This window comes from Otolemur garnettii, unplaced genomic scaffold, assembly GCF_000181295.1.
Source record: "Otolemur garnettii isolate 467f Iridium unplaced genomic scaffold, OtoGar3 scaffold00070, whole genome shotgun sequence".
NCBI lineage: Eukaryota > Metazoa > Chordata > Mammalia > Primates > Galagidae > Otolemur > Otolemur garnettii.
The window spans coordinates 1,025,918-1,044,962 of NW_003852465.1; the positions used below are offsets into that span (position 1 = coordinate 1,025,918).

Consider the following 19,045-nt stretch of genomic DNA (forward strand, 5'->3'; position numbering starts at 1 on the left):
GTGGCTGGCGCCTTAGCTGGTTGAGCTATAGGCGCCGAGCCTTTCATGACTCTTAATTGATGAAACACTCCTTCACGGCCACTGGGACTGATAATGATGAGAGCACAGGATTTACGAATTCCTGGACCTGGTCCACCTGACTGAGGGATACTGAGAACTACCCAAAGAAGCAGAGAGGAGGGATGAACACATCGGCGTCTGGGAGAGGCAGAGAACACGGAGCTAGGTGGCCCGGTCAGATTGTTCATATAATATCTAATTTCTATTGAACTGAGGAATTAGAGGAAATGTTTGTGAAACTTTTATAACCAGCATTCCGTTGGGAAGATTATTAAAACCAGTGGATTAGTTCTTTATTCATTCTAGAGAAGAGAAAAGAAAATGGAAGAGGCAAATAGTATGAAATTCCCTAGATGCTTAATTCCTCTATTTGGTAAAAAAGTAAAAAAAAAAAAAAAAAAAAAAAAGTGTGTTAGTTTTCAATCCCACCAGCAGTGTAAAAATATTCCCTTCTCTACCCAATGTACCCAATACTAATATGAAACCCATAGGTAAACTGCACACCCACACGGAGAAAAACGCGATGAAATTCAAGTGGGTGGAGAAATACAAGGAGGGAAGGGATTAGTGTTCTCAGCTAATGGGCACAAGGTAAAGGTCTACGGCACATCCCCTGGATGAAAGGGTCAGCGACAAACTTGGCCTTTATCTAATGAGAGTAAGATAGGTACTCTCATTAATGTAACCCAATCCTTAGCATACCCTCCTATTAATCTGAAATTTAAAAAAAAGAAAAGAAAAAAAAAAAAGCAGATGATAGTTTTACCTAGCAGTGTGGGTTTAATATACAAGCACATGAAGAGAGAGAGTACCCCTCTTTTCTCTAGCTCCCCTCCACTGATTTTATTCATTCTGACATTCATTTCATGATGTCACTCGTATATTTATTTTTGCTCTATAAAACAGAAATATAATATTTATATTATAAATTATTATATATAATATAATTTTGATAATTATAATATATAAAAAAACTGGAAAGAAGTTCTAGTCTGTATACTCACATGCTGAACGTTACTGACCTGTACACTTAAAAATGATAAAGGTGGTCAATTTCATACCATGTGATTTTCACCACAATAAAGAAAATTCTTTAGTTACTTAAGGCCTCAAAATATTTATGGTGCTTTGTATTGAACTTCTAAAGATTTGTTTTTGTGTGTGTGTGGTCACATGTTAGGCTGCAGGAAAAACATACAAGATCTGACAATTAAGTTTGCCAACTCATCCTAGAAAAAGCGTCACATTCCTCATTGAGGGATATCACCTCGGTCACCTGAGAAGTCCTCCCCTTGGGGAAATATGCCCCAATGCCAGCACCTAGTGCACCTTCAAAGCAATTTTGTTTTGTTTTCTTTTGTTTTTGAGACAGAGTTTCACTTTGTTGCCTTCCCCAGAGTGCCGTGGCATCATAGCTCACAGCAATCTCAAACTCTTGGGCTCAAGTGATTCTCTGGTCTCAGCATCCCAAGTAGCTGGGACTATGGGTGCCCACCATGCAGCCCAGCCATTTTTAGAGACGGAGGTCTCGCTCTTGCACAGGCTAGTCTGGAACCTGTGAGCTCAGGCAGTCCACCTGCCCCAGCCTCCCAGAGTGCTAGGATCAAAGCAATTTTGTAATTTTTTTCTGGAATGTCCATCAGAAGTATTGTTGTAGAAGGTCTGACAATTAAGTTCGTGAACTTGCCATCCTGTGTTTTCGCCGGCAGCACTGTACAAACATCTTGGTGAGGTTTCGTCACCTTGGTATATTGGTTTCTCACAGCTGTCTTTGTGTTGATGTGTGGCAGTGTCTTGCTGAGTGGCATTCATTATTGTCCTTGCATGTTTTTGTGTACCATAGGATGACCATTCTGATGGTCATTCCAGAAAAAGAGTTCCAAAATTGGTCAGGTATAAATATTTAAGATATTTATAACTTACCATGGGCTTATTGGGTTGTTACCCCATCAGAAGTCAAAGACTTTCTGTATCTGCTTGGGTCCTTATTTACATCATTGACTTAGACCTTGGGAACATGCCCCATGTGAACAACATGCTCGCCTACACAAGGGGGGTTTGTCACTTGCTTCTTCAGTTTTGTCACTCTGGAAATATCAGCATCTGCATGTTGAAAAACATATCCTTTTTTTTTTTTTGAGACAGAGCCTCAAGCTATCCCCCTGGGTAGAGTACCGTGGCATCACAGCTCACAGCAACCTCCAACTCCTGGGCTCAAGCGAGTCTCCTGCCTCAGCCTCCCAAGCAGCTGGGACTACAGGCGCCCACCACAACGCCCGGCCATTTTCTGGTTGCAGCCATCATTGCTGTTTGGCGGGTCCGGGCTGGGGATTCAAACCCGCCACCTTAGGTCTATGTGGCTGGCACCTTAGCCGCTTGAGCCACAGGCGCCGAGCCGAAAAACATATCCTTGTATCAGCTTCCCAGTAAGATGTCACCTGATCATAGGAACTCTGTTGATCCTTCCCTGAGTCCTGAGACTTTTTTTAGATCTATACATTAACAAATGACCAGACCAACACATTTGAATTACGAAGTTTAACATATTCAATATACAAAAATATGTTTCATGCCTAAGGTTGTCCCCTATTTTATATAAATTAAACTAACTATAATTAAACAGTTTAGCCAAGTCAATATTGTTTAGTGTTTAACAACATTTCATTGCTACACAATCTGTTTTGGGGGGTCTTAAATCACACAAAAACACATAACGTGAATAACTTAATCTCTTTCTCATCTATACTGGGTTCACAAGTGCTGAGATAGAATATGTAATTTTAAATGTGTTTACCTTTCAAAGTCTCATTCATTGACTTTGATGATTATTGATTTTTCTTCAGCTTTGTAGCACTTTCCTGCCAGTTACCTGTATGTTGTGATAACATGGAAGACGTACCTTTGAATATATGAAACTGGCTCATTTCACATCATGAATTTGGGAAACTAATGTTTCTCAGGTTTCTAGACAACATACTAAATGTATGGGACCATCTGCTGGTGAAGGATGATAGTCCTACAAACTGGGTTTACTGGAACTCGTAATTGCCGGGGTGGAGGGTATGAGGATTGTGAAGGCCTTCACGGTACAATCCAGGAAATCTTGCTACCAGAATATGCATATTGCTCACAGGTTGTGACAGAGTAGTCTCAGGCAGGAAAGACGAGAGCTGAGGAGATAACTGAAAAATAAGTCTGCCACTTTCATGGAATCACAACATCTAACAGGTACAGATTTTTTTTTTTTTTTTTTTAGAGATAGTCTCATTTTGTCGCCCTTGGTAGAGTGCCATGGATCACAGTTCACAGCAACCTCCAGGTCTTGGGCTTAGGTGATTCTTTTGTCTCAGCCTCCTGAGTAGCTGGGACCACAGGCACCTGCCACAATGCCCAGTTATTTTTTTTGTTGTTGTTGCAGTTTGGCCAGGGCCGGGTTTGAACTCGTCACCCCTCGGAATATGGGGCTGGAGTCCTACTCACTGAGCCACAGGCGCCACCTAGGTACAGAATTGTTTAACATTGATGTACTAAAGTGTGTCATGAATGCTGAGACTGGGGCTGTCTTTTTTGTTTCTGAATCTCTAATTGGTACTTTGAAGTGTCAACAAGTATTAACTGACTGAGTGAATAACCATAACTGGCTCAGACATTTCTTCCTGAAACATCTGAAAATTTGCCTCCTTCTCCTGTCTCATAGGACCACATCCATAATTTATAATAAAAACAATAAAAAGTAAAATGTGTTAGGTGAATTCCTTTTTTAGGTGAAAAATGCAGCCATTTGGTTAACCAGAAATCTTGAGTCAGTAAAAAATATGCTCAACACTCCAGTTAAAAATAGCAATAATGAAAATGGCCTAAATTTATGCAAAACACAAGGTGATGTGGAGTCCCATGGGCTTTGTAATCAAACGTTGCTTATTTCAAATTTCAGCCCTAGACCTTGGGTACCCTTTAGATGGGGTGAATTCCTGGACCTTTCTGTCTTCAGTTGCTTCTTTTATTAAATTACAGTTTTTGTGAAGATCTAATGAGTCAATGTATATGCAATTCTTTATGCCTACTTGGTAAATAATAAATGTAGTTATTGACTTTTTCTGTGACCGAGAGGGATTCATTTTTCTAATTTTCAATGACCGTATGATTCTTTAGAGGGACGCATATTTTATTTATTGCTAGAACTTAGCACAGTGTCTGACCTAAGTTAAGTACTTAATAAAAGTGTTGCAAAAAATTAACAATTTTGAAAATTAATATTTAAGAAACTATTTGATGACTGTTGTGCATAGTGCTACATGAGACTGTGCCCAGTACAATTTGTAACTGAGGTTTAGGTAAACACTTACCCAACATAGTCATTTAAAGCTGTAGAAATAGGGGATTTTTTACCACTGGAATCATTTGTAATTCCTTTGATTAAGGAAGGCTTTTACATGATGATTAAGGAAATCACAAGGGATGAGGAGCTCAAGGACCTGCACTGTGGATGGAGACTATATTATAACATATTCACACACAGCCACATTCTTGTTTAGCTACACAGTGATTTTTACTCTAAGGACATTTTCCTCATTTGCTTTAATGAATGCAACTCCAGTCTTATAAGTAGACAATTAGTTTTGAAAATTTTATAGTTCAAAATGTAAAGCAGCTGTATAATTGGTAATCAGGAAAGACACCAATAATAAGAAGGGATTCATTTTTAATAAAAATATTTTATACATCCACCCAACAGCTCTCGTGTCAAACATCAAAAGTACAACTCCAAAGCATTTGACATATACCAATGCATGTCAGCAGAATTATAAATATCCTGGGTTATGTGAGAGTCCCTTGAACTGCTAAATGAGGATAATTTTTGCCCATAAAGTAATTATATCAAAGGCGTCTCTTTTGATCAATGATTTAATAACCTTCACCATTTTATGCACATCTCAGAAGTAACATTCTCTGGATTTAAGCTCCAAAATGTAACATATTTTTCTAGGCTTAGAAAATCAAAAATCTATTCCAAACGGATGGCAACAGCCTATGCCTATTGCCGAATATGAAATTATACTTGGAACCAATGTTTCAAGTAAACTAACATGTTCATTTATACCTTTACTGACAGACCCAAATTACTTTCAAGATAAAACCATTCCCAATGTAAACAAATGTAAACTTGGGCTGAGTTTCAAGATAGATCTTCTCGAGATTATTTAAGAGGGATCCTGTTAACAAGAACAGATGCTACTTTAGAGCCATGCTCGGCATAACACTATATGCTGTAGAAAGAGAATGCAACATTTTCATAGAATGCATCTTATTTTTCAAGTTGAAGAATTAACCGCAGAAATGCCATTTTCAAATCAAACTTCTTAAATGTAGACCCTTTTTTGACTAAAAATAAAGTTCAAACATGAAAGAGCATTTTAAAAACTGAAACGGTCTTCCTTTTCTGTTTTCCTCATCTATTTCTTGCTATATTCAAAGATGGCTATTTCATTTCCTTAATCTTTTCCATGTTTTTTTCAAGAGATAAAACTATAAGAATGGTAAATATGGCATACACACTGGACCATTTCAGAAACATTTGAATGGTGTATAAATATAAGTTCAAATCACAGATATTTCCCCTCTAAGTTAGGGAATATTGATCCTGTTAAAAAAAAATCACAAAATAAATAGGTATGAAAATCTCATGGAAAGTATGCCCTGGTTAGGAAATTAACATTTAAATACCAGTGTGTATATTTTTTTAACAGAGACTTTTAAACATCCGTGGATCCTGTACTTTGTAAAGTACGAACCTTTTCAGTTCAGCTTACTGGTAAGACATATGAAGTGATGGTTCATTACAGATATAATATTTCTTTTGGCATTCTTTTCCAAAGGTCTAAAACCCAAAATATCAGGTCCTGAATGTTTTATTTTTAAAACTATGAGAATTAAGCCATACATATATGTTTCACAAGAACCTTTCATTTCTTTCTGTATCTTTAAAAGTTAATGTAATAATAAATTTGCCTCAGATTTTTCCTGTTCTAGCAGTATAAACTGGATAACTGCCTATACAGAAGTTAAAATTTAATGGGTAATTTTTTGCAAGTTTTAAGTTTGGGTTCCACGATTTTCTTAAAAAAAAAATCTTAATTCCTGTGTCACTTTCCTAATAGGAAGTATTAGTAACTGACAAATGAATAAATGAGTAGGTAAGGATATCAACAGAATACCTTGGACAGATGTGCTAATTGTTACATTACATTCCTTCATATGTGACGACTACTTTTATTGATAATTAAAAGCTCCTAGTTGTCATGGCAGAATTAAAATTGTGGAAATGTGAAGATGTTTGACAACAACCATTACGAATGACTACTGTGCATTCTATCACCTGAAAATGTCTAAGAATCACTGACTTGGTATCTCTTATGGCTGTGTCTAAATATGCAAATGAAATCCTAACGCTATCCACTGACCATTCTCATTGTTTTCTAGTTCACAAGGTGGCATAGACAGGAAGACATTACAGTTTCAGTCCTGGATTTTGAACTTGAATGTCCAGGGAACACAGATAGATAAGATCTATTTCATTGGTCTATACAGATTATTTCTCATTGTGTTTAATAAATATTAAATTTACCAACAACATAATTAAGTGCCCTTCTTATTGCTGGTACCTTGAGGTACATTGATACTGAGCAACAAATTCATTGCTAAAAGATTTGCTAATTTCCTTAGCTCATTTTGAACCAAGACCAATGACCTTTTGACTGTGACCTAAGTTTTCATTTCTTATAAACGATAACCAAATTATCATCAACCCTAACATTGCCAAATTTAATTTTTTCAATATTTCACCTAGCTTTTGTTGATACTGTAACCCAGTATTCTTTAGATTTAAAGAATAATTGTGGAAACAGCACAGAACCAGGGCATTCAGAGAACTTCATTTGATTTCTGATTCTGTCCCTAAATAAACTGCATGATTAGAGCAAGTGTGAGTGTCAGTTTTCTCGAAAGCAAAGTAAGAAAAATGATATCTGTCCCAATACATTGCCACAAGCATTAAAATGAAATGAAATAGATGGAGAATGTAAATTATAAAGTGCTATTGCAATGGATGTGATTCCTACTGGGATTTTCAGAATCTCCATATTCTATTCTATCACTACACTTTTTAAAACGTGGTCTCCTCCTTTGGGCACAAAGACAAGCTGAGTATTTCTGGACAGAAGTTTCAATAGATAATGCTGCCGAGCAAAGTTAACAGGCTGAGACATTGTTTGGGGACTCTTTTTCTGTATTGGCAATCAATTCTCTTTTAAAAATGAAAGGGCTTATTAAGAAATACATTAAGAGTATTACTAAAATTAAGTTGTTATGTGCCCTCATTAGGATGTTCAAAGTCTAACATTTTAAAATATGGCATTTGATACGTGTATAGCCATGCTTTTTTCTTTCAACCACGGTCATGAAAAGAATTTTCTTTTTTTAATATTGAAGTTATTTATCAAACTGGCAGCTAGTTTGTATACTGGTTTAGTTGGCCGCTAGCAGTGATCGATAAGGATTCTAGCTATCAAACCTAACAACAGCCATAAATGGACTAAATGTTCCTCAAAGTTGTAATTTTATGCACCTAGCATCAACCCAACTGCCGCTCTAAGTTGTTTCATTTCCGAGATACCTCCTATGGTTGTGAAGAACTTTAGACACATAGTAAATCTGGTATTCATTATGAATTCACCTAGAAAATCCTGTTTTACAGGTGAATTAGGCCTTCGCTAGGAATTAGTTCAAGCCATAATGACTAATCTTACATAATGCACTTGTTTATTTTCTTCCAAAAAGTCAGATCATATACTTCCTGATGCTAAAATCCTATAAAACATTTCTTGCTGCTTTTCCCCACCTCTGTGCTTAGTTGAACATGTTGCATGCAGTGAAACAGAGTGTCTCTGGGCCTTTACCTAAAAAATTAACTTTTAAAACATATCAAAACAAATTAGGATGTGTCATCTTCATTTCTGATTGTTTTCAGCACTGAGTCTTCTCCCAAAATTTTACATAGTTCATTGAGTCTCTGCTGCATTTTGGGAATTCCAGCTAGCTGAGATTCTAGCTTTTGTTTTTCTTCACTCAGTGTCAAACGAATAGCAGTATCCAATTGTTCAAAGCGCCAACCTCCTTCACCATCAAACTGTAACAAATGAGTGTGGTATTTCCTGCATAATTGAAAGGAAATAATATTATTAGCCATAATGTCGAGAAATCATTTTAGTTGTAGGTTTATCGCTCAAATTTATATTTAAGGTGAATTTTAATTACAGTGCCTATTTTACATTTGATTTTCAAATATAGAAGTGGCATATGGTGCTATTTTTAAACCCCAAAGTCATAATCTAATCTCTAGAAAATTATTATTATTGACTTTACGTGTATTATGCTTATTCCATATCTGGAATGTATATGAATTGCAAAGGAAGACACGCCATTTCATGTATTTAATTTCTCTTCGTAACTCAACTGTGGCTCATGCATAAAGACTACAGCATACTTAGAATGGGAGTAAGGAAAAGAAGCCAAGGAAAGAAAGTAAAAGTTACAAAGGTCACACAGAGAAAAACTTAAAATAAAAAAAAAGGAAATACAACAGTAATCCACTGATGCATCATTCTTTGGGAATGAGTTTTCTTACATAAGTAAAAATCTCTCAACAAGTAAAATATAAAAATTTTTTTTAAAAAATTAATTCTTTGGTAGATATGTTTTAAAGATATTTCAATGACTTCATAAATTTAATCTCATTTCTTGCAGCTCAGTTTTATAATTAGAAGCTTCACAGAGGCATAAAGATTTTTTTTAACACAGATTTTTTTTTTTTTTTTTTGATGAGATGGGAGATAATCCATCTTGCCCTAAAGGGAAACCTAAGTTATCATTCTCTGGCATTTATAGATGTATAGAGAGAATAAAGTTGGCAGAACTGGTCCCACACAACTAAGCCAGCTGCATTTTGTCACTTTGCTGAATTGGCCCATATTCTTGTTTCTTCAGGTTTTCTGTCTTTTGTTTCTAGTTTTTCTCATTTCTTCCTTCCTTTAAAGCTCTCATCTATCATTACTTGTTATGATTAGGGGGGCTTTTTCAAGTAGCTTCCATCTTTTAAAAAACATTGGGATATAATTCACATGCTATAAACCCATCCCTGAAAGTGTAAACTTCAGTGATTTTTTAGTATACTCACAAACTCATGCAACCACCACCACTGTCTAATTCCAGAACATGTTCTTCTCTCCCCACCAGAAACCCAATGCCCATTAGTACCCCCTCTCCATTTCCGCTTCTGTCCAGACCCTCCAACCACTAATTCCCTTCCTGCCTCTATGGATTTCTCTGTTCTAGATATTTCACATATACAGAGTATCATACAATGTATGGCCTTTTGGGACTAGCTTCTTTTACTTAAAATGACTTTAAGGGAGAGAGGCTGGAGGAAGAAGGTAGAATAGAACTCTGTAGTGATCATCCCCCCTGCAGAATTATTAATGTGAACAGCTATCCACATAAAAAATATTTCACAAGAGCTAAGGAAGCCAGATGAGAGATCACAATACCTGGATATAGCATCATAATAATAAGAAAAAAAAAGAAGTATTAAAGAGAGTAGAAAGGACAGTTTCACATTATGCTCATCACCACTCCCAGGCAGCATACTACAGAGAGAAATATTATAACCTTCTGGGAAAGAGAAGGAAACAAACACAGGATTTTGCACTGGACCATGATACTAGGTTAACAACAGTAAAAACCAAAGCCAAGCAGACTCTGACAACCACTGACTCTAGGCTGGTACCCACAGACTAAGCCTCTAGATCCACCATGGTGCCAGATGAAAACCCGGACCTCCCATGAGATAAACCCAAGTTAAGGCCTGCATCACCACTAGACAACTATGGCAGTGTTGGGCTCCAAATAAATAAAACACACTGACAGACAGAACTCAGTGATTGGAGGCTTGAATTTCACCTAGGCACTGTGCCAGTATCAGCAGCCAAGAAATTAAAGCCTGCTGCTGTCTCATCCACAGTGGTCTTGGGTTTAGAGCACCCTTAGTGTGGCAGTGGCTTAGAGACCACAATAAGTGACCTGCTTAGAATTTCTAGACAGACTTACCATTGGAGGATATTCCTAAACAAAGTCACACTATGAAAACTGGAATAATTTCCTACTTCTTCAATGTATAGATATTCACACACAACTATAAGGATAAAGAACAATAAAAAAACCATTACATCACTAAATGAACAAAGTAAGGTATCAGTGACTAGTCTAAAGACATGGCGATATATTAAGTGCCTAACAAAGAATTCAAAGTAGCCATTTTACGTAAACTCAGTGAACTTCAATAAAACACAGAGGAAAATATTCAGAAATTCATTAGAGAAATTTGACAGAGATTGAAATAATTAAAAACAATCAAACAAAAGTCCTGGAGCTGAAAAACACAATAAACAAAATAAAAAACTTGAAGACAGGTTATTAGAAAATATAATCAGAGGAGAAAAAGAAAAGAAAATTAAGGCAGCTTCTCTGAAGAATACAGGTGCATGGGGCCATGCCTGTGGCTCAAAGGAGTAGGGCACTGGCCCCATATGCCAGAGGTGGCGGGTTCAAACCTAGCCCTGGCCAAAAAATAACTGCAAAAAAAAAAAAATTCCAAAGAAAAAAGAATTAACAGGAATGAAGAAAGCTTATGGGAATTATGGGACAGTATCAAAAGATTAAATATATGAACCATTGAAATTTAAGAAAGAGTAGAGAAAGATAAAGGGGTAAGAAGCTTATTTATTCATAGAAACAACAGCAGAAACTTTCCAAATCTGGAGAAAGATATTCGTACTTGGGTACAGGGAGGTCCAAGGGCTCTAATCAGATTCAACCAAAATAAAACTAATAACATATTTTAATCAAATTGTAAAAGATCAAAGACAGAGAGGATTATGAAGGCATCAAGAGAAATGAATCAAAGAAATATATGAGTTCCATCTACAGAGAACTCAAACTAATCAATCAGAAAAGAACAAATAACTTCATTTCTATGTGGGCAAGAGACTTGAACAGAAACTTCTCTGAAGAAGACAGGTGCATGGGGCCATACCTGTGGCTCAAAGGAATAGGGCCCCATATACCATATACAAGAGGTGGCAGGTTCAAACCTGGCCCCGGTCAAAAATTGCAAAAAAAAGACAGGTGCATGGCCTACAAACACATGAAAAAATGGTCATCATCTTTAATCATCAGAGAAATGCAAATTAAACTACTTTGAGATATCATCTAACTCCAGTAAGAATGGGCCACATAAGAGAATCCCCAAACTATAGACGTTGGTGTGGATACAGAGAAAAGGGAACATGTCTACACTGTTGGGAATGCAAGCTAAAATATGACCTTTTTGGAAAGAAGTTTGGAGAATAATCGAGGAAATAAAAGTAGACCTACCATTCGATCCTGCAATCCCTCTACTAGGTATATACTCAGATGATGAAAAATCATTTTACAGCAAAGATATTTGCACCAGAATGTCTATTGCGGCCCAATTCATAATTACCAAATTATGGAAAAAAGCCCAAGTGTCCATTGATCCATGAATGGATTAACAAATGTGGTATATGTGCACTATGGAATACTATGCAGCCATTAAAAAGATGGAGACTTCACATCTTTTACGTTTACCTGGATGGAGCTGGAACGTATTCTTCTTAGTAAAGTATCTCAAGAATGGACAAAAGAGTATCCAATGTACTCAATACTACTATCAAATCAATATATAATCACCTACACATTAATACAAATGGTAAAACATAACTATAGTCCAGAAAGTAGAAGGAGAAGAGGAGAAAGAGGGGAGGGGTAGGGGTGGTGGAAGGAGGGAGGGCAGTTGGAGGGACCTCACCTAATGTGCATGATGCAATGATACATTTCAAAACTATTACGAAAAGAGTATAATTGTGATGGATGTGTTAATCAGTGCAATGTAAGCATTTCACATTGTATATCAAATCAGTATACTAAACCCCATAAATACAGTTACTATTTAATAAAAAAAAATTAAAAGAAAAAAAAAAAAGAGTTCCCGTATGCCTAGCAGCAGACTTCTCAGCAAAAACTTTGCAGACCAGAAGAGGGGGATGATATATTCAAAGACTGAAGGAAAAAAAAAAATACTGACCAAAAAAATTACCTAGCAAAGCTAGCAAATAAAGACTTCCCCAGGCAAACAAAAGCTGAAGGAGTTTATCACCACCAGACCTGTCCTACAAGAAATGCTAATATTAGTTCTTCAAGCTTGAAAGAAAAGATGCTAGTGAGGAACATGGAAACAATCTGAAAGAATAAAACACCCTGGTGAAAGGCAGCACACAGCCAAATTCAAAATAGAATAATAATGGAATGGCGGTGTATAAGTCTTTTAAATCTTTAATATGGAGATTAAAAGATGAAACTATTAAAATAATAGCTACAATAATTTGTTTAAAATACACAATATAGGCTGGGCACAGTGGCTCATGCTTATAATCATAACACTCTGGGAGGCTGAGGCATGTGGATTGCTTACGTTCAGGAGTTTCAGACCAGCCTGAGCAAGAGGGAGACCCTGTCTCTACTAAAAGCAGAAAAATTCGCCAGGTGTGGTGGCACTCGCCTGTAGTGCTAACTACTTGGGAGGCTGAGGGCAAGGAGATCGCTTGATTCCAGGAGTTTGAGGTTGCAGTGAGCTATGAGGCCATACCACTCTAGCCTGGGGCACTGAAGTGAGACTCCATCTCAGAAAAAAAAAAAAAAAAGAAAGAAAATGTATAAATCGTGACATCAAAAATGTGAGAGGGAGTAAAATCAAGGTGTAGAAGTTGTTTCATTGGGGTTTTATTCTTATCAGTATTGGGTTTTTATCAGTTTAAAATGATCTGCTATGAGATTTTTTTTTTTTTGTAGGCTTCATGGTAACCACAAAGCAAAAACCTATGATATACACACTAAAAATAAAAAAGCAAGGAACCAAAACATACTACTGGAAAAGAATCATTTAACCATAAAGAAACACAGTAATATAGGAAGAAAAAGGATCTAAACAACAACTAGAAAACAATTAATAAACTGGCAGTAGTTATTCCTTATCTAAAAGTAATTACCTTAAAATTCAAGAGAGAAAGAGAGAGAAAGAAGAAAAGAAATTCAAGAAATAGTAGAAAAAGTTAAAGGGACAATTTAATTTAAATAAGTTAAATTCTCTAATACTGAATGGACAAAAATAAACCAGGCTTAATGATACGATGCCTCAAGAGACTCACTTCACCTGCAAGGACAACATAAACTAAAAGTGAAGAGATGGAAAAAATACAATATTTTTAGAAACCAAAAGAGAGCAGAATGCTTTATGTATATCTAGATAAAATAGACTATCTAGATAAAATAGACTATCTAGGTAAAATAGACTTAAAGTCAAAAGCTGTAAAAAGAGGCTCAGCGCCTGTGGCTCAAGTGGCTAAGGTGCCAGCCACATACACCCAAGGTGGTGGGTTTGAATCCAGCCCAGGCCTGCCAAATAATAATGATGGCTGCAACTAAAAAATAGCTGGGCATTGTGGCGAGTGCCTGTGGTCCCACCTACAGGCTGAGGTGGGAGACTCACTTGAGCCCAGGAGTTGGAGGTTGCTGTGAGCTGTGATGCCACAGCACTCTACCCAGGGGGACAGCCTGAAGCTCTGTCTCAAAAAAAAAAAAGAAAAAAAAGAGCTGTAAAAAGAACCAAAGAAGGACATTATATAATGATAAAGGGGTCAATTCATCAAGAGAATGTAACAATCATAAATAGATATAAACCCAACACTGCAGCACTCACAAACATAAACCAAATATTAATAGATCCAAAAAGAGAGATGGGCTGCAACACAAACATGGGATGGGACTTCTACATCCTTCATGATAAAAAAAAAAAAAACCTCTCAACAAATTAGGTATAGAAGGAACGCACCTTAACACAGCAAAGGCCATGTGTGTGATAAACCTGTGGCTAACGTCATCCTGAATGGGGAAAGGTTGGAATCTGTTCTTCTAACATCTGGCACAAGGTAAGGGTGCCCACTTTCGCTACTTTTATGCAACATACTAATAGAAGTCTTACCCTGAGTAATTAGGCAAGAAGAAATGGAAAGGAAAACCCTCAAGATTCCATCAAAAAGCTATTAAATCTGTAAAAGAATTCCGTAAATTCATAGGATATAAAAATCAACATACAAAAATTAGTAGCACTTCTATACATGAATAGGGAACTACCTGAAAAGGAAATTAAGAAAACAATCTTAATTACAATAGCTAAGAAAAGAAACTTATGAATAAATTTAAACAAGTAGGTGAAAGATCCCTCTACTGAAAACTATAAAATATTGTAGAAAAAATTGAAGATACATGTAAATGAAAAGGTATCCTGTGTTCATAGATTGAGACAATAAATATTATTAAATGACCATACTACTTAAAGCAATTCACAGAATCAATTGAATCCGTAGGGTGTCCATAAAGTTCACGTGCAATTTAAAATAAATACCAATGATATTCTTCACAAAATAGAAGAAAAATCCTAAAATTTGTATGGAACCACAAAAGACCCTGAGTAGTCAAAATAATTTTGAGAAAAAGAAGAAAGCTGGAGCCATCACATTCCTGATTTCAAAATATATTGCACACAAAGCTCTAATAACCTACATAGCGTGGTACTAAGGTTAAGTAGACACACGGACCAATGGAACACAATAAATAGAGATAAATACACACACACGTGCAGCTATTTTTGATAAAGGTATCAAGGATAGACAACAGAAAAAGGACAATCCCTTCAGTAAATGGTATTGGTGAAACTGGGTATGCACAGTTCAAAGAATGAAATTAGACCCTTATCAATCATCATATATAAAAATCAACCTCAAACAGATTAAATATTTATCCATGAGATCTGAAACTATGAAATTACTTTAAGAATCCATAGGGGAAGAACTATTTATGGTGGTCTGGGCAATGAATTTTTGGATATGACAACAAAAGTATAGGCAACAAAAGCAGACACATGAGATTACATCAAACTAAAAAGCTTCTGCACAACAAAGGAAAAAATTAACAGAGTGAAGAGACAACCTACGGAATGGAGGAAAATATTTGCAAACTATGAATCTGACACAGGGTCTATATCCAAAATACAAATGATCTCAAACAACTCAAGAGCAAGAAAATAATAACTTGATTACAAAGCAGGCAGAAGTTCTGAATAGACATATCTCAAATATGTCACATACAAATGGATCTATGGGCTCGGCGCCTATAGCTCAACCGGCTAAGGCACCAGCCATGTACACCTAAGGTGGCGGGTTCAAATCCCCAGCCCGGACCCGCCAAACAACAATGATGGCTGCAACCAAAAAATGGCCAGGCGTTGTGGCGGGCGCCTGTGGTCCCAGCTACTTGGGAGGCAGAGGCAAGAGACTCGCTTGAGCCCAGGAGTTGGAGGTTGCTGTGAGCTGTAATGCCACGGCACTCTACCCAGGGGGACAGCTTGAGGCTCTGTCTCAAAAAAAAAAAAAAAAATGGATCTATGGAAATGCTCAGCATTACTAATCAGGGAAATGCGAATCAAAACCACCGTGAGGCATCACTTCACTCCTGTTAGAACAGCTATCAAAAAGGCAAAGGATAGCAAGTGACGGTGACAAGGTGAAGGAAAGGATGCCCTTACACACTGTTGGTAGGACCGTAAATTAGTACAACTATTATGGGAAACAGTAAGGAGGCTCCTCAGAGTATTAAAAATGTAACTACCATAGGATCAAGCAATCCCACTACTGGGTGTGTGTATATATATCTCCAAAGGAAGCTAAATCAATATGTCAAAGAGATATCTTCACTCTGATGTTTACTGCAGCACTATTTGCAATAGCCAAGATATGGAATCAACTTAGGTGTCCATCAGTGGATAAACAGACAAAGATATTGTGGTACCTGTACACAGTAGAATATTATATGGCCACAAAAAGAATGAAATTCTTCCATTTGCACCGACATGGACAAACACGGAGAATGTTAAGTGAGATAAGCTGGGCAGAGAAAGACAAATACTGAATGATCTTACTTATATGTAGAATCTAAAAAAGTCAGTCTTACAGAAGTAGAGAGTAGAATGGGGGTTACCCAAAGCTGGGTAGTTAGGAGGGAAGGCAAGGATGGGGAGATGTAGGTCAAAGGATATATAACTACAATTAGAAAGAATAAGTGCAGGAGATTGTTGTACAGCATGTTGACTGTACTTAATGATGATTGATTGCATATTGTATTCTTGATAAAGAATACAAGAATACAATATAGAACTTCTTGTGTAAAGCTAGTGGATGTTAAGTGTTCTCATCACACAAAAAAATCATAGCTGTGTGAATAGTGGATTTGTTAATTAGCTACATTTAACTATTCCATAGTGTATATAGACTTTAAAATATCATGTATATGACTAATTCAAATAATTTTATCCAACAGTTTTTGAAAATCATGAAAAAGGTAAACTTTAAAAAACAGATCCCAAAGTTCATGGAGTTATAGTAGGTACCGGAACATATTTGTTTTTAAGGTTTAAATAATATTCTATGGTATGGTCTTACACGCTTTGTTTATTTGTCAGTTGAGGGTTCTACCTCCTTTTCATCAGATGTTTTTAACATTCTGTAACGTGGGAAGTTAAACCAGGGTAAACTAGAGCTGAAAGGACACAATCATTGTCAGCCTCGAGGTTTAAGTTCATGTATTTGATAATGCATGCCAGAGATTAATGAGCTTTTCCATATGGGTACTATTAGATTCTTGAGCTTTCTAAAAATCCGACCTCCCTCCAGATGCATTTTTACCAAAATTAAACGGAAAACAGTGTATTTATATGTCAAAGGGGAAACATGTGGGGGGAAAAAAAAGCTTGCTAGTAAAATATGAGAGCTAGCAAAGGTAATGGGAAAACAAAAGAAGGTTGAATATACAGTGAGTAAAAGAAATAATGCTAAAAATTCTTTTTATTTTTTTTGAGACAGAGTCTCATTATGTCGCCCTTGGTAGAGTGCAGTAGTGTCACAGCTCACAGCAATCTCAAACTCTTGGGCTTAAGTGATTCCCTTGCCTCAGCCTCCCAAGTAGTTGGGACTACAGGCGCCCACCACTATGCCTGGCTATTTTTTGATTGTAGTTGTCTAGCTGGCCCAGGCCAGGTTCAAACCCGCCACCCTCGCTGTATGGGGCTGGCCCTGTAACCACTGTGCTGTGGGCCATTTTGTTTATTTCATTCTCAGCTTTTCTTGGACTTCCTCACCCTTGGAGCCACAGCAGGAGTTAATTTAGAATGTGGTCAATCAGATCTTGGGCAAGTTCCACCTTCAATGTATGATTATGGTTCGGCTCATCACTCTGGTCCTACAACATTGCTTGATTTCTACATGGGAGGAACAAACCGTAGGTGTTTCATGCCCTAAGACTAAAAGGTGTGTTCTGCAGTGTGAAATTCGATAATATTTCAGGGTTTACCCTGAAGGAATTTAAAAGAAACTGCTATTTTAACTGAGACTCATTGTAAACAATTGACAGACTTCTTTCACAAATATGACAAAGCACAGCAAAGTAATAATTACACAGTTATCTTTCTACTGAGGAATCAAATAATTTAATAAGCTTCTATAATTCTTTATCTCTTTAGATACCAGTGTCAATTTTAATTTTTACAATCAACAGTTACTCATTTGTTGTTATTGGGAAAATTTAATATGCTTTCTCACTTCCAAAATCTATTCAGGGAAAACAAAAATTCATTTTCCTTGGGAGAAAGGAGGATGAAGAAATGACAAGTTTCTACAACTTAAAATGGCTAAACTCATTCACAAAGCATCACTAACACAATGTTTCATTTTGTGGACAAAATGTACTGTAGGTAGCTGCAATTAAAAATGTTTTTCCTTTAAAAGACATAAAATTACGGGTTTTGTTATTCACTTAAAAAAAACTATTTCTCCCTTCAGTTGAGAAAACAATGGCTGAATATGCTTTCAATGCCTTCAGGCTACTTGAGTAAGGAACAGAATGACAGAAGAGCATAATTAATCCATTGATAGAGAGAAGAAAAATGTCAGGTCTCCTATGTCCCAACCTGTGATGGATTTGGGAGCATATCTGAAAAACGCAGGTCCAAACCAAAAGGGATTAAGAGTTCTGGCCTGGCTTTGTGTCATTCCCCTTATAGGACTCACAGAGAAATGTCATAATTGTCTTAAACATCTAGGCCTGTTGGTCTTCTCCAGGCAAAATGTCAGAGGAATCATGCTTACTGGCAATGAGTTTAACTCACACTGGACTAAATCCAGAAAGTCCAGAAGATTTCTTTTTTTAATTCTGAAAAATCTGAATGTTCAAATAGAGCATTGAGAATACATTATTATTTTCCCACTAGAAATGTAATTCAGAGTCCAGGAATTGTGAACAATAAAACCCTGTAATAAACCAAATACTCGGTTTGCTCCAAATGTTAATGCAAACCTTCTCGATAAGGTGAAAAGTCTAGAAGGGCTTCACAGAATAACCCCAGGGAAGCTGGCTACTGGTGTAGGTTTGAAGCCATGTGCATAATGACAGTGGTGGTATGAAATCTGATCAGATGCCTGTCCTGGAATGCTGCAGCCTGAGAGAAAAGGGGTCCTGTGCAGTCCCTTGGGAAATAGGAGGCCAAAGTGTATGTTAGAGGTGGTGATAATTACCAGTATGTCAAAAGTCAGAGAAGATTTTGACTGATGAAATTGCAATGTAAAAGTTGGGAGAGGGGAATGAAGGATGAATGAGAAGAGTTTTTATGATTAATGCACGAAATATATTTTGAGTTCCTTTTAGTAAGTAGAGCAGTGTTACAGAGTTGTGTCATCACATGTGACTT

General features: G+C 36.7%; 1 protein-coding gene across 1 annotated transcript in view; it reads right to left on the reverse strand.

Moving 5' to 3' along the window:
• Positions 1-8,050: 8,050 nt before the first annotated feature.
• Positions 8,051-19,045, reverse strand: part of ABCD2 (ATP binding cassette subfamily D member 2) — a 63,475-nt gene continuing 52,480 nt past the window's right edge. Inside the window, exon 10 of the mRNA XM_003793532.2 lies at positions 8,051-8,270. Coding sequence (XP_003793580.1) covers positions 8,051-8,270 — 220 coding nt within the window. The remainder of the gene's footprint in view (positions 8,271-19,045) is intronic.